The following is a 25,397-nucleotide window of genomic DNA, read 5'->3' as shown; positions in this document are numbered from 1 at the left end:
AGGGGAAAACCATTCTAGCTAAGCATTCAATAATGAATACTTATTATTACATTATAATATATTATCCTGTAATTAATGTGCAGTAAGCAGAATTTAGGCATGGCTGCATGTGACATTTTTACATATCAAAATGACATTAGCCTAACAGCTGTGTTGAGTTACGGCTATATGTTTATTGTTAAGCTTATTGAATAACTTCCTGATAGAGAAGACAAACCATTTTGTGGAATGATGCATCATCATATGAAACTTGCAACGATGTGACTCAACAATTTCTAGCCTATAAGTGACACGCTCTATCTGCCACTCATTGTCTGTATAACTGATCGAAATTACATAATCCTAAAGCTTTGAAGTAAGACTATATGTTTAGCCTATTGAATAGTTAATGATAGAAGACAAACCATTTTTTAGAAAGATGCATCATAATATAATATTTGTGTAATATTTGCATTTTCATAATATTTGCAACGATGTGACTCAAAAACAGTCTTTGGCAGCATAAGTGACATGTTTACGCTGTCTGCCAGTCTAGCTGTGTGGCATTCTGAAACATTGATAAACTCGGGACCATTAGCCTATCGCTTGTTTAATTTTGGGAACTTGCAGTCGGAATTGTTGTTTGTTTATTCAAAGTCTCAAGTCCAATGTAGCCTGGGCTATTCGAAGTGTCAGTTTATTGCACATCATTTTGAATAGCCACTGCATAAGCCTACCCGTGTCTGTTGGCGTGTTGTTGCGAAATCCACGGAATCATTTTATGCACGCAAATTGCATACAGGAAAACTTTATTGTTGATGTCAGACATGATAATCATCCAAACATCTTGACCCATGCTCTGCACTGATTCAGTGCTACCAAAGCTCCGCTTCTATCCTCTCTGTCTCTGGTCCCGCGCTGTGCTGTGTGAGAGGGGGAGTGGCTACAGTAAAGCAGAGAAACCCAACGTATGCTTCTTACACCAATATATTTAATGATATCTTTTGCATTTCTTATCCAAACAACGTCAAACTAGTAGGAGTGGCTACAGTAGAGCGGCAAAAGCCAATGTGTACCTATTTTCCCAATATAGTTACCGATATCTTTTGCATTTCTAATCCAAACAAGGTCAAATTTGGCACTGCACTTACTGGTGCCCGTAGCAAAACACCTACCAAGTCTGAAATCAATCCCACGAACGGTTCAACAGATATGCGTTAACACACAAGCACGCAGATGGGGGAGTGACTACAGTAGAGTGGCGAAAGACAATGTGTGCCTATTTTACCGGCATATTTACCGATATCTTTTGCATTTCTAATCCAAACAAGGTCAAATTTGGCACTGCACTTAGTTGTACCCGTAGCGAGACACCTTGTTAGTTTTGAATCAATCGGGCCAACAGTTTGCCAGATATGCGGCACACACACACAGACAGACAGACGTTCCTGCAATTTATAGATAGATATGAATAACCATGATAATGTGATATGATGTTACATAGGTAGTCTCTCTCCCACGGTAGCAGTAATATCACCCAAATTGAAGCATTCACCGTGCCTACAGGTATTAATTGGCCTATGTACAAGTGCTATAAGACGGGTAGTTGTCATGTAAGGCACATAGCATAGTATTATTATTAAAAGGTTAGCAGTATGGGGATGTCTAAAAAAGCCTTACCATGACGTTACCGTCATGTCACCGGTATGGCCTTTGAACGCAAAAACATTGCTTTGACAGCTAGAAGACGTTCCCTCAAAGTCTCTGCGATGTCCCGGGGACGTGCTTTAGACATCCCGAATACGGTTTGCGGGACTTAACGGGAACCCTACACATTCTCCAGGAGGAGACGTTTGGTGGGGACCTGTAGGCGATGTCGACGCTGGGACCTTTAGCTGGGACCTTGTTGCGATAGGGTGATGTTGCGGTTACGGATTGACAACGTTGCAGAGTTATGTTACGGTTACGAATTGTCACCTTTCACTTGCGACGTTGCTGCAATGTTGCCTGACGTTGCTGTTAAGGACTGGCGCCGACAGTAACTTACGTTGCGCTAACAAAATGGCACCTTTCAATTCCATGTTCCTGCAATGTTGCTGAACAAGGACTGGCGACATCGGTAATTTACGTTACGGTTACAAAATGGCATCTTTCAATTCCATGTTGCTGCAACGTAACCTGATGTTGCGGTTAGTTTCCTTTCATTCTTATTTGCATTAATGACTTGAAATTTAAGGTAATTGACCAATCGCTAAGCCCCACCCCTCTTAGTTACTGTTGCTAACTTGGACAAACATTACCTTTCTAAAACTGCAATGGTAACTGTCAGCATGGCTATAAACTCAACACTTTGGGCGTTTTTGAAGACCTAAGGATCTGATTTCATTTAGCATCCTTCAAAGGCCTCCAGTATTACATGGAGAGGGATATGTACAAAATTGAAATCTAGCTTTGTTGGATGATAGGCGGGAGGTGTTATTCACTGATATTAAGGTTGGCTAATAACAGTAACAGTAACCAGGTGGTACATTGCCAGTATGTATGTTGTGTAAACCTCCCTCCTGACGCCTTAAGAGTAGTACTAGTGAGAGAGCTAGGAGCCTGGGCTTTTAGCTCAATTGCTAGCACACTTGACTCCCCATCTGAGGTGCTGCAGTTTGCGGGTTCAAGTTCGGGGGTTCAAGTTTTTTTTTTGTTAAGTCTATTAGCTGGTTTGATGTTCATTGAGTTCAATGCAAATCGAACCAGCTAATAGGCTAACTGAAAAATAGACCATGCAAATCTCTAGGTATGGTGAAGGGTATGTGGTGATGTGGGGCTATTTTAATTCCAAAGGCCAAGGGGACTTTATCAGGATGCATAGTATCCTGGATCCATGAAATAAGTGGCCTTTAAAAATAAAAAAATCTGCCTGCCTCTATGGGAATTTAACATAGGAGTCAAATACTTATTTCCCCTGTATTTTAAAGAAGAACAATTATTTATTTATTTTCGATACATTCTTCATTCACTAAAATTAGTGTTCTTAAAGGTTGGATAAAATAAATTTCTAACAGATTATTTTATATTCCTCTTTTTAGTCAACTTTAGCATGGGTTCAAATACTTATTCTCCGCACTGTATACATATATATATATATATATATATATATATATATATATTTTGTTTTTTTGATGACGGCTAGTTAAGGCGGCAGGCGTGTGTTGCTAAGCCCTGTGAACGTGTATTGTGGCAGATTGATTTCATTTTCAGAAGAGAAGTTAGGTAAAAGGTAACTTTTCAAGTAATGCCTTATAAACAAAAAGGAGGCAGTGCATTTCCCTCTTATCATAGAAGGAAGACCATCCTACATTTTGGTATAGTTTACAGACATGAGTTCTAAAACCATCCCCACTTATAAAACATAGTGAACTGTGGTAAACTGCATCAAGTGATTTCAGTGTGGAAGGGGCTGCATGTATATACACAATGTCACCATAGTCTAGGACTGACAGTATAGTTGCTTGAACAATAGTCATTCTGTTCTCTAAATAGAAGCAAGATTTAATCCTGTAAAGTGCACCTAATTTAATGTTTACCTTTTTTGTGAGCTAAGGAAAATTACTTTTCTGATTGTCAAAACCACACCAGAGATGTTTGGCTTTAAATATAGGCTAATAATCAGGCTGCAATGATCTCGCAAATAATTCCTGAATAGCCTAAAGTGTGTCGTCTCCACAGCAAGAATGTGTCCTAATAATTTCTATCTTAGCGACTAGTGAAATGATTTCACTAGCTATAATTTATTAATTTTGCAAAACTGTACAACACAATTAAAGTTTCTTTCAGCTTATCCATGCTTTTTTGAACGTGTAAATTGCATAGAATATGTAGGCCTATATCAATCGTAGGCCTAGCCTACACACTTGATCGCTATCACCAGAGCCCGTTTACAGATTAGACATTCTCTGGCTATCACATAGCTGAAACCACGCTACGGTTCTTACAGTAACTGACTCACGTTCACATTGATCTCTATAACTGTTAATTTTTAGTAGCCTATATTCCAACCAATCCATAACCCTTTATTGCTATTTGACTCATCATTTCACATACACAAATATAAATAATGTCAGACAGCGAATTAGTAATTATTTAAAAATATAACAAATTTTAAAAATCTATCTCCTGCCAGCAGGGGGTGCTGCAGCACCCTCAGCACCCCCCTTCCCATTCAGGGAACAAATGATAGGTATCAAGGTCACACTTTCTCGATCTAGTAAAGATCATACATTTGCAGTAGTTTTTGCTTCACTCAGAACCAGTTTAAGATCTTTCAAGGATTTCTGCACACAATCAAGTGCACATTGAATATATGACACTGCTGCTCTACAGATGGTGCATAGGCATAAAGGATTGTCATCTACATAGAAATGCACTTTACAATTTTCTACTGAAGCACGGGTGTCATTGATATACAATGTAAACAACAGTGGCCCCAAAATTGAGCCCCGTGGAACACCATTATTTAGTCTCAATGGCTCTGAGGTTGATCCTGACACATCTACCCACTGTGTTCTATTACAGAGATAGTCTTGAAACCATATGAGTAGGCTTGTTGGAGCCATAATGTGTTATGATTTATGGTACAATATGAAATATTAAATTAGTTGTATATTTATGATTGCATGAAAATCCTGAAAAGTTACGATTTGTTTATGTTTCTCCGATCTGAGCAGTATGGAAATGCTTGAGGTCACACCCACTTGAAGCAGGTGACTGCAGCACCTGGCCTTCATTAAGCAAGTGGTTTGTGTGCATTCAGAGAGTACGCAGGTATACAGCCATATGGTTTTTGACCGCGGCTTGCGCTTACGTTGGAAAAAATTTGGACGTTCGGAATAACAAACTATTTGGAATACAGCAAACTAGGATTAACAACCCCCCTTCCCACATCTCCATACTGCACGGTAGGAACAATCATCTTGGAACCATCTTCATCATAGACTAAAATAAAATACCAACAAGTATAAACTCACCTCAGCTGTTTTGATTAAGAAAAAGATGCGAGAGCGCATCAACCAAGGCTGGACTTGAGAGCGTACTTTACAAGGCTTTATGGGTTGTTCATTCAAGCCTCGTTGAGTTCCTGTTGATATCTGGTGTACGATGGGAAATAATCTAAAGGAATCTATTTGCAGTCTTGTAAATATTGACCCTGCAAGATTCCTAGTCGTTGCAAAATCGTACTATGTGACAATAAAATCTGTTATTTGTCTTTAGATTTGAGAAAGTGTGAGACTGTAGTCTTTCAAAAATAGTTTCCAAATCTTTTTAAAGTCTTCTAATGTATGGGTAGCATCAGTGGTGCACCTAGCTTGTATGATGCCCTGAACTTGGGTTTGGGTTTATTTGGTACTCAACACCATTAACCAAAAAGACTAAATTAATTTTGGTGTGCAGATTTTTTTTTTTCACAATCCAGAAAACCTTCTACAATCCCACGTTCCAATAGGGAGATGTGGTCCAGAGGTGAATCCCCTGGCCGCTCCTCCTCCTTTCCCTTCTCATCTTCTGTGTGTAAGACCTACTCAGCAGCAAGTACAGATGCCTGCAAAGTAGCCTATATAGGGTGCCCCACACGGTGACATATGATTGACTTCATGTGCAATAAGCGATAGAAAACTGAAACATTCCGAGCGCTTGTGCCGACATCAGCTGCTCTTTACTTTTTAAACTATTTTTAACTATTGCTTTTAACTAATGCTTTTATTTACTGTTATTCTATTATACTGTTATTCTGTTTTTGTTTATGTAAAGCACAATGAATATGTATGAAATGCGCTATATAAATAAGCTTGCTTTGCCTTGCCTTTTTTACCCTAGTCTCCTGCAAATGACCACTTGGGAACTGACTTGTTCACACCTGAGGAGAAGAACAATATCTCCCCAACCCAGGTGGACTCCTCGATTCCAGCCAACCTTTTTGAAACCACCGATGCTACCAGTCCTTTCGGTAAGAGAGGAAAAAAAATAGGTGCATATTGTGTGTATTATATCTGCCTGTTAAAGGTTGTACAGTATCAGCGATTTCAGTCCCAAAAAAGGCCCAAACATAAATGATCACATTCATCTAATCTTTCCTAACGATCCGCTAGCTGTCTGCCCCATAAGCAGGCCGTCAAAAAAATGGCAGTGTCTCTGTTGGCAGCCTAGGCTCCGAGATCTGTACACAAAAACAATTGCTACCAACAAGGGTTGGCAACCCCACTCAAAGGCAAAATAAAGTGTTTCAACCAATAACCGACGAGATGCGTGTTTAGGAGAGGTTAAATTGCACGGGAGGGAGGCGGAGGGAGTAGCGAGCTAGCTCTCTGTTTTGTTTGAACATCAACAGAAGTGACATATCCCCGCTATCGCTGATACAACCTTTAACATCCATTTAACTGACTATCAACATCACAACATTAACCCTCTATACCCCAATAGAACTCTACAAGAATGCTCCAGATTCCTGGGAATTCCTAGAGAAAAGGGCAATTTGAGAAACATTTCTAATCACCAAGAATAACTAAAAAGCTAATGAAGTGTCAATTGTAATTTTTTTTTCAGTTTAAAGATTGGAAATGGCTCTTTCAAATTATATACGATCCATTAAGAATTATATATTCATGGTTTCTATAGACGGCCATAGGCCTAGTCACTCAGTCTCAAAACTGTCAAAACTAACAAAAAGTTATAAATATGCAGGCCCGGTGTCATGAGGGGGCGTGAGGGGGCGTCACCCCCTTAAAAAACAATCACGCCCCCTTAGTTATTTTATGCACAAAATAATAATTAATCTTATTTCAAAACATTAAAGAAGCTCTATGCAGGTTTGGTTATTCCTTCGCTGTTTCTGGGTTTTTGCCAGATTTGGGCTCGCATTTTTCACGACACAGCTCCCCCTGCAGCTTTGGTAGCAAGTGACTGCTACGCTAAACCCCCACTACCTAGCAAGCAAGCCATCAAGAAACCAAGCTAAACACATACAGGGCTGACAATAAAACGGTCGAGCAAACACATTGTTCAAGAGACTATCAAACCACATTACAAAGGGTAGGCTACTTACAATTTCAACAGCAACAAAGCCAAGTCGGCATCCGTTTTGCAGTCTTCTTAGAAACTACAATCTGACTACATTTTCAAGGCGCCATTGGATACTTCCGCTGAGTCACATTTCCTCGGACCGGGAACAGAAAGTTGCATATTCGTTTTTTCTGCGGAGAATCGATAGGGGGAGACGAAGCACCCACCAAATGACCCAGAAAGTGTTGTAGAACCATCAGAACGACTCTCAACCTGCATAATTAAGGTCATTTTTGCTAAAAATGTTGCACAGTGCTTCTTTAATGGCCCTACTCAATTTAACACAAATTCTTAGATCTAACATGACCATTGTCCATTTGATTTGAGGTGCAGGGGAGCTAGAAGTTCCAAAATGTGTGGATTCCAGTTAACGTTCGCAGTTACTGTTATAGCAGAGCCCATTATTCTCTGGTCATAGCGAGGTAGCACGAGGTAGCACCAGTTTTAAAATGGATATTCGAAAATGGATTACAAAGGGGATCTGAAAAGGATCTACATCATGTTTTCACATGCAAAATGCAACATAAGGTTAGCTGTCTAATATTGTTCACGTTAATGACATTGGAAAAATAGATAGATAGATAGATAGATAGATAGATAGATAGATAGATACTTTATTGATCCTCAAGGGGAAATTCAAGGGTCTCAGTAGCATACAGACATAACACACAACATGCACTTACAACAGAAATGGTAAACATTAGTATAAGTATAAACATATAACTAAACTCCACTGTACAATAAAGACAGTAGAAGATAAGATAAGAAGCTAACAAAACTAAATACTAAATACACTATATAAGTTAAATTAAGAAAGTCCAATGTGCTTGAGGGTGATCAAGCATAAGACGCTTGTACTGACAGGGCCAGGACTGGTGAGGTGCTAAAGGGAGTGAGTGTCATGGTGAAGGTGCAAACAGTAGTCCAGCCATAGTCCTTAGTTGTGTGTGCCTGGCAAGGTGCTCAAGAGAGTGGGTGTCATGGTGAAGGTGCAAAAAAGTAGTCCAACATTAGTCCAGCAGTGCAACAGTAAGGTCTAGAGACCAGCATAAATAATATATACAAATAGGACAGTAAAGTGTAATGTAGACAAGGTAAAATAAAAAACTATTTCAGTGCAAGAATAGGTTGAGGTAACAGTGTAGCAGTAAAACAGTAGTGAAAACATTAGGCTGTGTACAATAGTAGTACAATAGTAAAACAGTAGTAAAACAGTAGTAAGCAGTAGTGGGCAGTCAGTACTAAAAAAAACATGGACATGGAGAGGGTGGAGAGGCAGACAGACTAAGCAGAGAAGTCTATCTCTCCTCTTCCCTTTAGTGAGGCATTGAACAAATGACTTCCTCAGCCTTTCAGTTGTGCATGGCAGTGAGCGAAGTCTCCAGCTGATCAAGCTCTTTTGGTTTTTGATAGTGCTGTAGAGCGGATGACATTCATTGTCCAAGATGTTGATCAGTTTGTTTAGGGTCCTTTTGTCAGATATTGAAGTGATGCACTCTAGTTCAGCTCCCACTACAGAGCCAGCCTTCCTTACCAGCCTGTCAAGTCGCCCAGCATCCTTCTTCTTTGTGCTTCCTCCCCAGCATTTCCACTGCATAGAAGAGGGCTTGGCCACAACAGACTGATAGAACATCCTGAGGAGCTTGCTGCACACATTGAAGGACCGCAGCCTCCTCAGGAAGTACAGCCTGCTCTGTCCTTTCTTGTAGAGTGCATCAGTGTTGGCTGACCAGTCCAGTTTATTGTCCAGGTGGAGACCCAGATACTTGTAGGTGCTTACCACCTCCACATTGACCCCATCAATGGAGACTGGTAGCAGAGTGGGCTTAGACCTTTGGAAATCCACCACCATCTCCATGGTCTTTGAAGTGTTAAGTTGAAGGTGATTGAGTTTGCACCAATGCACAAAGTCCTTCACCAGGCTCCTGTACTCCTCCTCTTGCTCGTCCCTGATACACCCCACAATTGCAGTATCATCAGAAAACTTCTGCATGTGGCATGACTCTGTGTTGTAGCGGAAGTCAGATGTGTACAGGGTGAACAGGACTGGAGAGAGCACAGTTCCCTGTGGCGCTCCGGTGCTGCTGATCACAGTGTCAGAGAGGCAGTTCTTCAGTCTGATTTAACTGAGGTCGCCGGTCAGGTAATCTGTAATCCAGGTTACCAGGTGAGCGCCCACACCCATCTGCAAGAGCTTGTCTCCCAGTCTGAGGGGTGGATGGTGTTAAAAGCACTTGAGAAATCAAAGAACATGATTCTCACAGCACTTTTCCCCTTGTCTAGGTGAGAATGTGTCCTGTGTAGAAGATAAGTGATGGCATCGTCCACGCCCACTTTCTCCTGGTATGCAAACTGTAAAGGGTCTAGTGCATGGCGTACCTGGGGTCTGAGCATACCTAAGACCAGCCGCTCCATTGTTTTCATCACATGTGATGTTAGAGCGACAGGCCTGAAGTCATTAAGCTCGCTGGGGTGTGGTTTCTTGGGAACGGGGGTGAGACATGATGTCTTCCACAGTGTTGGAACTTGTCCGAGACGTAGACTCCAGTTGAAGATGTGCTTCAGTGGCTCCCCCAGTTCAGCAGGACAGGCCTTGAGCAGCCTTGAACACAGTCTGTCAGGCCCGGCTGCCTTACGAGGATGGAGTTTCCTTAAGAGATAACTTACTTGGTTCGCTGAAATGATGGGGGGGATGAGGGGAGTGGAGGGTGAGGAGGAGGAGGGGTGCTCCTGTGAGGGTTGTCGTGTGGCTAGAGACTGATGGCCATTGGCTGGAGCCATTGTTGTTGCACTGCTCGTGGTCACCATGTGCTTCTACCTGCACTAGGCTAGTCTACTCAAAGTTTTTTCTAACAGAATTTGAATGTTCAAAGTTTCACGTAACCCACTTGAAACATCCAAAGACTCTGCTTACGACTCACATCACTATTCCAGCTGACATTTCAGATGCACCTATCTGCGCTCAGACTGTGCTGCGGGTCTGTAAATATGGTTCACATGGGTCTGTATTAGAAGCTGGAAAACGATTTACTATATGAGTACTGATTTCATTGAAATAGACAGGCATATCTTGCACTTATTTCATTTTTAGCTAGGCTACTGTTGGCCCTTACAGCTCAAGAATTATGAGGATATGAACTAACGTTAGGGGAGAAGCAAAGCGCATGAAACTCGTGACATGGACTGTAAAACCTGACATGGATTTACGTTTTTTTTTACATGCACATCATTTTACATACCATCTTAGAAAGCAGAACAAATTCAGAATATCCAAAGAGCTGCAGAAAACATTCTACTCAGCAACAATAGAGTCTGTTATTTCTGGAAATATCACAACCTCAGGATAAGAAGGCCTTGCAGGTGTGCGGAGAAAATCACCAACACTGGACTTCCTGGACTTCAGGACATCTACACTAGGCGCTGCCTGTCAAGGGCAAAAATGATTTTAAAGGACTGTCATCACCCTGGCCATAACATTTTTCCATGGTTGCCCTCTGGAAAGCAGCTTCGATCTCAAAAGGCCAGAACAGAAAGACTAAGAAGTTGTTTTTTGCCCCAAGCCATACAGACAATGAATGCATAATTCCCCCCTCTTCATAAACTTTTTACATTTTATTTTATTTAATCCCCACCCCCCTTCTGTTTTCTATCTTCTTACTTTTCTATTATTATTAAACTTTGCACAGCTGGGAGTTGCAGTCGCAATCCCCATTTCACTACTTTTTGTTCCACAAATTATGCATGTGACAAATAAATTCTTCAATCTTGAATCATGGTATATCATTTATCTGAACTTGATTAATTGATGATGATGAGTGCAACAGGTTCAATTGATGAACCTGTTGCACTCATTCACTAACCTTCAACCTATCCTCCTAGGTTAACATTGTGAGCCTCAGACTAACGTTACCTCAGTGAAGGTAGCAAATTAGCAGGCTATTTTTTTTGTAATCACAAATGGGATGAGACATTAGCCTACTTGTATTAAATATATTTTCCTGACATTCATTAGCAGAAGACATAATGGTCCCGCTTTGGCTATTAATCAACATAAAAACATAAGAACAGATAGTTTGCATTTGCAATAACTATCTGTAAGTGGGATATCGACTGTTAGCTTTAATGCCAGAAAGGAGTAATGTTAACGTTATGTTTTAGGATATATCTGCAAATAAACCTGTCATGGGTTTATCATAAACTTTATGGCTAATTAGGCTATGACCCATCACTGAATTATGTCTATATTTTGCTGGTGCTACAGTAGCTAAACTCAAACTGATTTTCACAGTGACAGCCATACGAAAATGCCAGAGAGAGGCAGATAAGTTAGTCATGGAAAATGGGAGGATGCTGACGTTAAATATATTACACTTTAATATTTTTATTTTGTAATTTTCTTACATCAATATGATCCGTCACTGACATCAAAACATGGTGGATGCACATCAATACTCTCATCTAATGAGAACAGACGCGGACGCTTGTTAGAAGCCACAACTCCAGAGGCCGGTCAGTCAACAGCGTGTATAGGCTAAACTCAAAAATACTGGAGATTGTCAATAGCGACCTAGCCATTTTCATGTGTCAAAATAAAAGTCTAGTGTTCATGTATCCACTAACACTGTATTATTTCATGTATGAAGGTTATACTGTAGCAGATGCCTGTTTAAGAATTACGGCCAGCCGCTGCCATTGCAGGAGAATATAGAATGGCCGTTGACGGCCGCTAATGGGTATAGAGGGTTAAAGACCCACTCCGGCCATTGTTATAACCCCTATAAGCTAATTTGAGTTCCTCAACACATTCAAAAATTGTTTTCACGAAACACAACCTTGCGTGGCCTTATAACAGCTAGTATGTATCTCTGCAGCTTCTTCCTCATTATTGAAGCCTCACCCCCATCTCTACCTCCAAAGATTTTAGAGCCCGCCTCCCCGTTTTCTGTAGCTATCGTAGACGTTCCAATTACCAACCATTTAGTTTGAAAATTCTAAAACAACAATGTTTTTTAATACTTCAAAATAACATAAATTAACCATGCATTTTTCAGTAGATTTGAACAAAATCTAGTTTGGTTCTTACCGGGGCTTTTACTGCCTGAAATATCCGATTTTGTTTACCATGCTCGAAGTTTAGTGCTGGGCTGGTGGGTTCCTATTCCCAACCTTTCTCACGGCACATCAACAGTTAGCCCAAGAATTCTCGTCGCAAATCAAAATTCCAATGGAGCTCCAAGCAGATTTGTACACGCAGCCTTACAACACTTCTTACAGCTCTTCGAGTCATGGTAAAATGTAATTTTTGGTATATAGCTAATTTAGATACACTTATGGTGTGAGTGCTTGCGTTTTTTCAGGAATTCGCCGCCTTGGTTTGTATAGAAATGAATATTAAAGTGACACGTAAGAGGTTGGAAATATGGGACAGTTGGTAATAGCTGACATTACGATATACTAGTTGTAAACTTCAAAATGCAATGGCTCGTTGGCTAATTCAATCATACACTTTGAAACAAACAAATTGATTTTTTTTTTCACGGTGGGTCTTTAAACTCTATATCAACATCCATTAATCTTTCTATCAATATCTCTTTCTAGCGTAATAATCAAGGAACACCATATTTTCCGTTGGTCTTATTACACTTTCTAACTTGAGAGGAGGCAAGTTTTAAATAGGAAAATTACCTGAAATCTTCTTTTCACTTTTAAACGTGATGCTAGCAGATGAGATCCGATTCAATGATCTGTGCTAGGCTGGAGCTAAAAGTGGTATTGCCAGACTCAGAGAACGGCTGGATGAACTAGAGAAAGGTAAAAATCAATTGTTTAACTCAAGGGGAGGTGGAAAATGACTAATTCCCCAAATGGTGGAATATCCCTTTAAGTGAGTGTTGTACTTTGAGAGCAAAGATTAACCGGAGTCAAATTTCTTGTTTGTTTACGCAAACCTGGCCAATAAAGCTGATTCCGATTCTGATTCCCAATTACCCTAGCAGTAACCTAGCAACCACCACCATAATGTCAATTTAGCAACTACCATAGCACCCAACATGATTACCCTAGCAAACAGCACACCAACTGCTTCATTTAGCATAGCAACCATAAAGTAAGGTAATATCTACCCTAGCAACAACTTAGCAACCATCTCAATTAGCTTAGCACCAATTTAGCTCTACCATAATGTCAACCTAGCAACCGCTATTGCAACCAACATGATTACCCTAGCAACCAGCATAGTAACTTCTTTATTTAGTATAGCAACGACCATGTCTTCTTTAGCAACAACCTAGCACCCATCTTAATTACCCTAGTAACAACCAAGCACCCATCCATATCTACTCTAGCAACAACCTAACAAGCATCTCAATTACCCTAGCAACATAGCCTGGCTAACGTCAGACCTCATCTCATTGAGATGGGGTTTGGGAACTACACATTCATTTTCTCGTATTTGAGATGTGGTTTACGAATGCCCAGAGCCCTTTATTGGGCGCTACGAATGTCTATCTGCGCTGTACGTAGCTCATAACCGCTTCGGTGTGTCGTCATCGTCTTGCTGTCCCCCCTCCGTCCTGTGATTGGTTCCTTCCTTGAGGTGAAAATGGAATCCAGGAATCCAGGCTGGCTAGCAGTGCGAATAAAATCGCGTGCAAGTGTAACAGAGGTCGTAATTCGTCCGCCGCTCACGGCCCTCGAACCCGCCACCTCGACACTCACCGGCATGGGAGTCGAACGCTCTAACCACTGAGCTAAAAGCCCAGGCTTCCAACTCAGCGGTTAGAAGCGTTCTTAAGGCTAGGGGTGTGAGGATTTACACGTGCAACTAGCATGCTAGCTCAGTTCGCCTCCGTTACACAAGGCAGCATGGGAAAACCCAGGCTACTAGCAACACACAACCATAATGTCAACCTACCAATCACCATAGCAACCATCAAGATTACCCTAGCAATCAGCTTAGCAACCACTGTATTTAGCATAGCAACCGCCATATTTACCCTAGGAACACCCTAGCAACCATGTCAAAATAAAAATATGAAAGTGTAATATATTTAACGTTAGCATCCTTAGCGGCCTCTCTCTGGCAACTTTGTATGGCTGTCACTGTGAAAGTCAGTTTGAGTTTAGCTAGCACCAGCAAAATAAAGACAATTCAGTGATGGGTCATAGCCTAATTAACCATAAAGTTTATGATAAGCCCATGCCAGGTTTATTTGCAGATATATCTCCTTTCTGGCATGTTAAGTAAAGATAACATTATCGATATCCCGCTTACAGATAGTTATTGCAAACTTCTACTTATGTATCTGTTCAATGAGTTTTTATGTTGACTAATAACCAAAGCGGGAATTACCTTTTCTGCTTATGGATGTCAGGAAAATGTACTTAATACAAGTAGGCTAATGTCTTGTCATCTCATTTGTGATTACAAAAATAACCTGCCAATTTGCAGTGCAACGAGTGCAACATTTTTATTATCATCAATTGATCAAGTTCAGATAAATTGTATAACATGATGTGCATGTAAAAAAAACGAAATCCATGTCAGGTTTAACAGTCCCTGTTCTTGGTGGCATGCAAAAAAAACGAAATCCATGTCAGGTTTAACAGTCCCTGTTCTTGGTGGCATGCTTAGTTAAATGAGTCACGGTTTCATGCGCTATGCTTCTCCCCTAACATTAGTTATATCTTCATTATTCTGAGCTGTAAGGGCCAACAGTAGCCTAGCTAAAACCCAAATAAGTGTAAGATATGCCTGTCTGTTTCAATGAAATCAGTACTCATATAGTATCTCGTTTTCCAGCTTCTAATACAGACCCATGTGAAACATATCTATAACTTTTTGTTAGTGAAAGACTTTGAGACTGTAAGTGACTACTGTAGGCCTATGGCCGTCTATGGAAAACATGAATATGTAATTCTTAACCCTTTAGGCGCCAGAGTTTTTTTTCGAAACGTTCGATTTTGACATCTTAATTTCAAAAGGCTATATCTAAGTGATAAGAGATAGAGACTTAAATGTAAATTAGAGAAATATTAAGGATGACCCAAAGTTTATGTAGGGATTACATTTTCCCATCTAATTTGCATATTATGACGTCATATGGTGGCGGCCATCTTGGATTATAGAATTTTCATGAAAAGTCACGTTTGAATGATAAAATGCAGCACTTTTTCCCCCAAAATGTCCCTCACCTTCTGTATGCTATATTGCACAATACTGAATGCCCAGATAAATAGTAAGTAGTAAACAAACTGTGTAAATCATTACTAATAAATGGCAGAAACAAACCAAATGCATGTAGCGGTAGGCTGGCCTTTTGCTGTAGAGATTTTCCATTTACTATACAGTAGGCACTCTGATTCCATGTATGGGGCACATATTATTCATATGACACACAAACACAAGTAGACAAGACCTGTTTAGTTCAAAAGCTTTTCTTCTTGTGGTTTTTGTTGATGTTTTTGGGGTTTTTTTTTTAACTGACAGACACACACATCACAAGGACATAAACACACAAAAAAGAACACATATTGCACACTACTAAATGGTCAGGGAAATAGATAGTAAATCAACAGTGTAAATCATTAATAAATGTCTGACAAAAAAAAAGAATTTATGTAGCAGGCCTTTTGCTGTAGAGATAATGACTCCCTATCCATACAGGGCCGGCATTCCCATCATCTTGCGATAGACTATGCATGGTATAATGGCTCCCCTGCCCCGTGGCACACTGCCTCTGCTCCTGCTGCGAGCAGCACGGCCAGATCTGCCTCGCGCACGAGCCGAGTGGAGAGAATTTGCACAGCTCGGACTAGGCCTACTGTCTCATTGCGACTCCCCACTACGTTGCCTCTAACTGTCCTATGAACACTTCGACCTCGTCTAACATACCCAGTGGCGTTAGACAAAGGCTCCACCACGTTACTGTCGCCATGATTGTGGAGAGGCACACAGTCAGAAGACAAAGCAGCTAGCGCTACATGGACATTACCTCCAGCCTCGTTCGCCACACCACTAACACGGCCTGCTAACTTCCTGATGAACACTCCGACCCCGTGAAACATTGTTCCCACCTCTGACATTGGGCAAAGGACCATCTACATTGGGCAAAGGATTCAACGTTTGTGCTTGGTGTAGGGCTAAACTCTCACTTTGTCCAGCTGCACCATTGCAAGGCAGGGACACATCTGAAGCCTGGTCACTAAACGAATCACCATCATTTTCTGAAGGCAGATATTCCCATTCAGAATCAGGGTCCACGAATAGAAGACCCAACACTTCATTTCGGGTAAACTTTTTTGATGCCATTAGACGATAATCTAATGCAAATACTTGCTGACATTGACAATATCGCTCTGATAAAATGGCTCACATGTATATTAGCTCCGCTATTGCTCACACTGATTCAATGCGCTCTTTTGTTTAGAAGCATGACGATTTTCTGAATCGGGGGATGACGTATGACATGTCTGCCATCTAGTGGAGTGGAGGTCGAACGAAATATGACACCCTATTTGACAAAATCGGCTGTTTTACTCAGTGCCGCATCTTGTCTAGTAAACTCGACCGTGGCGCCTAGAGGGTTAATGGATCATACAGTTGGTCCCATTTTCAAGTGGCTACTTCATTTGCGCTTTCCGTGAAATGTATTACAACTTATCGCCAAAGGTGGCAGCTTAAGTCCGCTGTAGAATTGCCGGTAAACAGGGCAGCGGACTGCATTCAAAGGCATTGCAAGCGGCAGTGTGATTGATACTGTAAGCTACAGAATGATACTAATGATACTAAAGATTTTTTATCAAGCTGGGGCCAGTGATGATGGCCTTTGGTAAACAGGTTAGACCTACTCAAAATGAGTAAAACCAAATTTGGCGAAATCTCACACTTTTTTCTCTTTCCACTTTGCGCAGTCATTTTATTAATTCCAATTGGAGGAAAGAAAGACACATACAGTTTTCTTGTTTAATTAATCGGAGTGTCTACCCCTGGTACGAATAGCCTGGGCTATTCACACCCTGTGACATAACAACAAAAACACGTTGCTCGCTTGCACAAAAAACATAGCATCTTCGCTTCAAAAGACGTGCTACGCCGCTAGCCAGTGGCAGTTCTAGGATTTTTCTGAGACAGGGGCCATAAAGGGGCCACATCATACACTGAGGGGCCAAGAACCAGTCAACATCCATACACAGAAAATCCCTTGTTAAGTAAGGCAGAGGCACGTAGTCTACGTGATATGTAGGACTATACGCAGTATACCCAAGTCCCTCCACTCAACGGCCATTTTGCAACGCTTTTTGGGCACTCATCGGGCATCCTATTCGGCAGAAATGTGCGTGCGCAAGGCTTCACGACACCAATCTTGCTCCAGCGGCGAGTTCACAAAACATGATTGGCATGATGTCTTCACAACACACCATATGATTGGCTCAATGTATTCACATCACACCACATGATTGGCTCAATGTATTCACATGTTGACGTTTTGCCGAGGAAGGGATGGGATATGTGTAGACAACGGCCATATTGGCGTTACAAACTAGCCCCATGCATTTCTATGGAGGATTTTTTGAGTGCTGTGTCTCCTCATTAGAAAGTCTCTGGTATACCCACTTAAAAAGCATCACCATTTCAGTATACCCACTTAAAACAGACAAGGATAGGTATTAATATTTGGGGTTGATCACAGTATACCCACTACAGCTAACTAGACTACACCACAGCAGTAAGGTGCATACATTTGTGGGCAGCCGTGGCCCACTGGTTAGCACTCTGGACTTGTAACCGGAGGGTTGCCGGTTCGAGCCCAGACCAGTGGGCTGCGGCTGAAGTGCCCTTGAGCAAGGCACCTAACCCCTCACTGCTCCCCGAGCGCCGCCGTTGTAGCAGGCAGCTCACTGCGCCGGGATTAGTGTGTGCTTCACCTCACTGTGTGTTCACTGTGTGCTGTTTGTGTTTCACTAATTCACCGATTGGGTTAAATGCAGAGACCAAATTTCCCTCACGGGATCAAAAAAGTATATATACTTATACTTATACATTTCACCAGTCTTAATACTTGAAAAAAGTATATATACTTATACTTATACATTTCACCAGTCTCAATACTTGAATGCTAAATGCTAAAAAACAAAAAAGCCAATACAATTCTTAACAATTTTCCCATTTATTTATAATGTGCATTGAAAACACAATATAAAACAAAAATATAATAGACACTTCAGTGGAAATACATTGATATTTTAAACAGAAATCATACATCATCATACACACATTTTTCATTCAATTAAACAAGTTTTACTTTAACTCTTTCCCCTTTTGTTGATAAGAGAAACTAGCCTGGCGGGCCATCCTATATCATTGAAATGTATAGTCTGGAATCAAGCCATTCACCTCGCTTAATCCAAGGGGCGGGCAGAGAATTGTCTTTCAAACTGCCTAGGCATGCAATTAGGCCAGCACTACAACCATATCCGGTGATCCGGGTCGGCAAAACCGGCAAATACACCCTTCTTCGAAGGAATGACTTAAGTGCATTGTGTTGCTCAACTTTCAAAGAAAAGCACAAGTCCAACTCCTCCAAAGTTGACGCTTGCTTGATTCAAACAACCGCTTTTGTTTTGTGTAGCCACATTCCTTGTTGTTCACCGTTATTTAGTAGGGACTGTCGTTTAATCCTGTTAAGCCCTTGCCTTTAAGACTCTCTAACAAAATAGATGCTTGTGATTGAATAACATCCACGGTGTTAGCCAATAGAAATTCCTATGGTTTTAATACTAGACGCTGTACAGGCTGAGCAAATTAATTTGTACAATCGCTTAAAGTGCCCTGATGCACTAGATTTCTAGGCTAAAGAGAAACCACTTTCACTGCCAGTTTGCGTACATTAAAACAAACACACACACACACACACACACACACACACACACACACACAGCATGTGAGCAACAACTACATCATATTTACACAATTTTTTCAACAACTTATTTGGAATGGTCTTTGAAGCCACCGTCTTGCTTCCAGTTAGAAAAGCCTGATTCTGATTTGAAGACTGACGATGGGTCATTTGAAAGCGAAAATTACGGAAGGGGTAGCAAAACACTAAAGATGTAATATTCCTACCATTTGAAGTCTTTGTATCAGAAGTCATTGAGTGGCCTCTTCCTATTTCCGTGCTGCATCTTGCGGAATACCAGTTTAGGAGAGGTTGCACAGAACCATCTGCTCTAGAATGGGAAATGTCTGGAGAGAAGAAAATGAAACAAGTTTGAGTAACTTAATTGTTATTAACTTTCATAACCCACTGTCAACCTGGCGTTTCTAAAATGAATGACAAAATATGCTCACTGTAGTGGCAATAGGAAATAGCAGGATACCATTAGGAGCAGCTATGCTTGGTGACTGGTGGTTCTAAAGACTGTGGGTTGAAGTCACCAGCTCCTGCGCCATCCCAGTCTGTAGGTGAAACACAAATGCGTGTTTCACAAAATCCATGCTTGTATTCAGCATGTCGTCTGGCAATTGTAAAACCAGTTATTATTTTTTTAAATCATATAAAGCTTGAGTGAATAGAGTAGAAAATTGAACCAATTTATCTCAATGAAACTCTCCTTGTCCTAACACTTTGAGACAGAATTCATGCGAAGCCCATGAATCAAATAAACTCAGAATAGTGGTTAATAACTTTGCAATGATAGCTCACATTAACTACAAAAACGTAGCGTTAGCTATTAGGCATGTATTCTCATGTTTATGTTAGCAGCTGCCAAACGTTTTCCTCAAGCAGAAAAAAATCGAACGTTGGTAAGGCGCACTAGTGCATGTAATTTTATTAATTTCGGACCCCAAACAAACAGGATGTCCATTTCTCAGCATTTCATATAACACCATTTCAAACACGTCATACATTACCTTTCCATATATAAAATCTATCAGCATGCTAACAAACAATAAAACCTCAACTCAAGTAACCTAACGTTAAGTTAATGTTAACAGTTCACTGACTAAGTCCGTTAACAGTTCACTGCAAGCTTGCTGCTGCTTCGTAGGCTAATTTAATTGACAAACTTAACATATTGTGACAGCAACAAATAAACGTCCCTTTCACATAATGATGATAACCAACATAGAGATTTGTGACTCACCAAGAAACTTCTGTGGAGGATGAAATGCTGCCAGCGGTTCTTCACGTTAGAATTCTACCTGATACTTTTGTTAGCCAAATGTATCGTTTCTTCACATTAGCAGAGACATTTCTGGTTAGCCAAATGTATTCTTTCTTTTACAGTTCACTGTGTGCTTTAGCTATCAAGCTTCATAGGTGCATTACTGCCACCAGTTGTTTGGGAATGGAATTGCATCTCTGATCGTCGTTCTCAACAAGTTTGACACTTATTGATGATTGACGGTACAGGGGCCAGTCAGGGGCCAATGAGATTTCAGATGGGGCCCGGGCCCCTGTGGCCCCGCCCCTAGAACCGCCCCTGCCGCTAGCTCCCCTCCCCCAGCTTATTTCCATGACAGTAGCCAGCAGAGAGAGGCCAGCAAAATTTCCGACACTTATTCAACAATGAAAATCTTCACAGTGGACCAACAGTCTCCCTCGGAGTGCAGTGCCCAAAATTTGCATCGAACAATACAGGGGTAAATTGAGTCAAAAAACACATAAAGTGTCGTGAATATTTCCCTTTCCACATTAAAAATCCCAGGGGACACGAATCAATCAGAAGGAGATAGTAGGCTATACAATATAAAAGTAACCTACTTTATCATAAATATTTGCTAAAACGAATAGGAATTGGAATAGAAAAATTGGAAAAGAAATGCACACATTTTTGTCAGGTGAGACGACTCCCCCGCCCCCCCCACTCAAACTGAAGCATGATCTTCCGACAAAAATTTGCATTTCTAGGAGAGCGTGCGCGGAAGTGACAATTATTTCTGGTGGTAGAGTAATTGATACCTACAATAATTGTTTCGAATAAGACAAAAAAACATGTAGGCAACGAATGAAATGTTGGTACGGACAGCGGGTTAAGTGAAATACATCAACCTATTCTGTTCTTGCTGTTTGTCTCACGATACAGCCCGTAGCCTACTGAAATTATAGAAAGCCCCAGACGAATAGGCAAGATGTTTTGTGGAGCGTCGGGAAATGAGATATTTAATTTTTTCCCTAAAAGTGGGGTAGCCACTGACCTCGTGACCCACCAACGTTGGACCCCCAAAGCGCACTAAGACACTTGTCATTTTCCCTATAGACAGACCCATAGCTACACTAGACAGGCAACTGTGTTCTGTTCCCAGAGCATGCTTTCTCTGATCTACAGGCTTAGGGCCTCCTCGACGAGGAGATTGCCCGCGGATAATTTGCGGCACAATTGAATGCTAGCCTATTATGGAACCGCGGACCGAAAGAAAAAGAAACAAAACATTTTCCTGATTAGAACATTTTTCTTAATTTAGTGTTATCAAATAAAGAGACATTCAATTAGGGGGTATTGGTGTCAGCGCTCATTCAATGTATGTTCTCGTCTGCGCAAAACTGAACCTGGAGATGACGTGTGTAGAAGCAACAAACAACGTTATTCAAAACAACGAACAAAGCGGATCCTTGCTGTCCATGAAAACAGCATAGAGTCTTGTCTAGTCTAACCAAAAAATGGAAATAACAGGTCTTTGAATTGGCACCCGAAATTAGACTGTTGTAGGCCTATAATAGCAAATATTGTAGCAAATAGCCTGGTGATGACACAGCTTTTAAAACATCTATTTCATTCTTGCTGGAGAACGGGCTGTTGCACAAACAAATTAATTAGGGTGATGATCTGCATCTCCGTTCACCAAAAGCTATGGTTTTGCAAACCCATTCGCACAATAAATAATTTCTGAAAGTTTCTCTCCATTGTTAACGTGCAACATTTCTCCATGTGAATGTGGGGTAGTGTCAAGCAGTGAAGTGATAGCCTAATTGCAGGTAGGCAATATTCAGACAGAAGACACGGGCACTGCTTTCTCTGTTGGTATTTCTGTCCCTCCGAAAACTGTGTTAAAATGGTGTTTTTAGCAGTCACAATTTAATTTTCATAAGCTTAACCATTAATGAAAGTAAAACAAACATAAAAAACAGCCAGATGCCTCTTCATAAAATAACAAAGACACCTTCAAAAACAACAAGTTCTATGAGACTGCATGTCGTTTGGAGCAGCGTATCGGTAGGCTAGCCTATATTACATTAACTGAAGATTTTCCGTTTGCTTCGGGATATAGGCCTACCGGTAATTCACTTTTGGATTGTTTAATTACAGTACTAACTGTTGGGACTGTCGCAGGAGACAGTGTAGGCCTATCAGCCATCGAAATAAAAGCTCATCAGGGGGTAATATTGTGGAAACAAACGTTGGGTAGGCTAAATTTATGGTCCATACTGTAGCATACTGGGGCATCTAGACTCAAAGCGGCAAAAGCCGATGTTCCTAACCATGCTCACAAGTGCCACCTGGTGGTTGTTTGGATCATTGCAGCTTCACTGGGGAAATATAAATAAAAGATGCGTGATCCACGCGTGAGGTGGAAGCGTTCCCATTCAAAATAGAAAGTGAAGAGATGTTTTAATAGGCAGAGGGTCTGCCACAGCGCAGCGTCAGACACGTTTCTGGTGTGCAAAGACAGAAAACGCCACACAGCTGCCATGCAACTGACACGCCACGTTCACGCCATGCAGCCAGGCTGAATCAGCCCTTAGCAATAATCCATCAACTACAGTACTGCCATAATGTCTTTCCATTATCTGTTTTGACGCTTTAAGCGCCAGGGTTAAAAGAACAACACTGGATTTTGACATAAACAATTCAAAAGGCTATGGCTTGAAAGTGGTCTGAGACAAAGTCCTACTTTAAATGTGAAAATCATTGAGTATGATCAAAAGTTTATGAAGGGGGTAAATTTACTCATCTAATTTCCATATCATGACATCACTGGGTGGCAACCACCTCGAATTACGGTAAAACTTCAAATAATAGCTGAGTCGACACCTGTCTCTTTTAAACGCCTGGCGTGGCGACAGGTTTGGGTTAAAGGCCGGTCTCCAATAGAGGCCTGGTCTGTTTTTTAGTTTCGGGTTGTTTTTACTCTTCTAAAACCCGTCACATCGTCTGTTTAAAGCCCAATTCAAACCAAAGATACGCAATGACACAAAACCGTTGCAGAAAGGAGTTGGGTGTGAACGGGTGGATGTTGCACGTTGTTGCAAGCTGTCGCAAAGCATTCACCATGTCTAGTCACAGTTGCAAAGTTTTAGAATGTTGCATCAAGTTGCTGGTTAATAGAATGTTGCAGCTCATCTCGTCGCGAATCTTTGGTGTGATTTAGGCTTAAGACTGTGCACGCTAACGTTATGATTAGATGGCATTAAAATACTGCGGTGGGGAAAAGCTAGTCAGGTAGAACCCCAGGATAGGTGTGACAAAGTAATAATGCAATTTTTTTGCATAAATTGATAGTTTAGGGGGTGTAGACTCAGAATCTGATGGGTGCCGCTCCAGCACCCTTGAGCATTTTTTTAAATTGCAAATTTGCCACATTTTACCATAAAAAAATAACTAGATGCACATTACTGTATAAACCCATCATGTATGGTATCAAATGAAAACTCTTCTCAAAGAGAAATCAATGATGTCAGAGAACATAATAACTGTAAAGCCTGGTAAGGTCACACCGCTGAAATGGTAGGCTAAGCAACAAATTGTATGAACCCTCAACAATTAATCAAATAGACAAAGTTATAAAGGAACAAAGTAGAACTTTCTCACAGATTCTGAAAGCAACTATATACAGAACATGTTGCCAGGCTGGCCTTGTACACATCACAAACATCAACTGTCTCTGCCAAAAAACATTCATTCAATCAGACATTTCTCCCTCGCTGTCATCAGTATCCTCCACTGAAAGTGTAGCCATCTTCGAATTTTTATTTGCACACTGTTCACCACCTTTGCAATGGCAGTAGGTGGTGCATGGTAGTCCATCTGACTGACAGCTGCAAGAGACCCTGGAACATGCTGGCACTGCCTTGCATCCACAAGCAACAAGCTGTAGACCTGTTTTGGGTGCAATGTCAACAGGCACAGGAATTCCATACTCTATTTTCCAACCAAACAGGGATACATCATCAGTACACACTGGAGGTGTTTTTTTGTCAGCAGCTCTCCACAGAAGGACTTGCAGCCGTGCACGCTTGATGTGTTCTGCTGCATTTACGTCTGTAAATTAGGGAATTCAATTGCGCCCACGGGGGCGGTTCAGCGAAAAGACGGGGCGTGTTCCGGCGCAAACGTTCCCTGTTGATATTTTGCAGTTTCAGAAAACAATTCCGCCACAGACCAGGAACACCCTGGTCTAAAGTCAGTGGCACAAATTCAGATGCTATTTTAAAGGCGTATGCATGGCCACATGCCTGCAGGAATGAATGCATTGCACACCGATCTACAGACCGATCTACATCTACTCCCATGCACAGACGGAAACATTCAAAGCCTTGATAATATTTGTCCATTTCCCGGTTTTGTTCGTGCATTGGTCACCTAAAAATTGAGTAGCCTATATAGTACAACGTCTACATGCAATATCTTTACAACGCCTAATTACGACCTATTCATTTGGACAACTTTATACAGCCCTTTTAGTTTTGTTCCAATTTACCGTTGCATATGGCTTTAAACATTGTGTGTGCTTTAACATCAGCCTAAGCATTATTCCAGCTGCGCTAAGGTTTTGACAAGCACCACAATTTTGCCTACCTTGTTGTAGCCCATCTGAAATAACTCCCAACTTTGCAATGTTCCCTCCATCCTTTTGTTGTTTTCAAAAAATGTATTATATCCATGATGGCCTTGAAGTCCTGAGTTAGTGAATTAGCTTAAATCAGCTTATTATGTGCTGTTAACCAGCAACCATAGATAGTAAATGAAAGCAGCAAGTATGGCTACAGTTTCTGTAGTTGCTGCGTCCATTCATTGTTGAGATGTGAAATGTGATGTGAAAAATAGGCATAAATCTAGCGTAAACATTTCCACGAATCACGGATGTGTTGATGACATAAATTAGGAAATATTAGAGGACTTAAGGAGGCGTGATGTTTAAAGGGACACCAGGCAAAGTTTTCGTGTTAATTAATCATCTTCGTAAGTCGGTATATGGTTAAATGACTCATTACGGGGCGAATGAAGGCTCTCTCGCCCGCCCTACTGCCTGTAGGAAGAATATCCCACTTGCAAGTTCGGTGTATCCTACCCGCCGACCGAAGCAGGAT

General features: G+C 41.1%; 1 protein-coding gene across 6 annotated transcripts in view; it reads left to right on the top strand.

Moving 5' to 3' along the window:
* Positions 1-25,397, top strand: part of dab2 (DAB adaptor protein 2) — a 219,467-nt gene that overhangs the window by 164,198 nt on the left and 29,872 nt on the right. For all 6 annotated transcript variants that reach the window (XM_048238681.1, XM_048238684.1, XM_048238685.1 and 3 more), the window contains one exon: positions 5,845-5,974. In XM_048238681.1, coding sequence (XP_048094638.1) covers positions 5,845-5,974 — 130 coding nt within the window. The remainder of the gene's footprint in view (positions 1-5,844; positions 5,975-25,397) is intronic.

Source organism: Alosa alosa, chromosome 3, assembly GCF_017589495.1.
Source record: "Alosa alosa isolate M-15738 ecotype Scorff River chromosome 3, AALO_Geno_1.1, whole genome shotgun sequence".
Classification (NCBI taxonomy): Eukaryota; Metazoa; Chordata; class Actinopteri; order Clupeiformes; family Clupeidae; genus Alosa; species Alosa alosa.
Note: the sequence above shows the minus strand (reverse complement) of the source record. Positions and strands in the feature narration are given on the sequence as shown.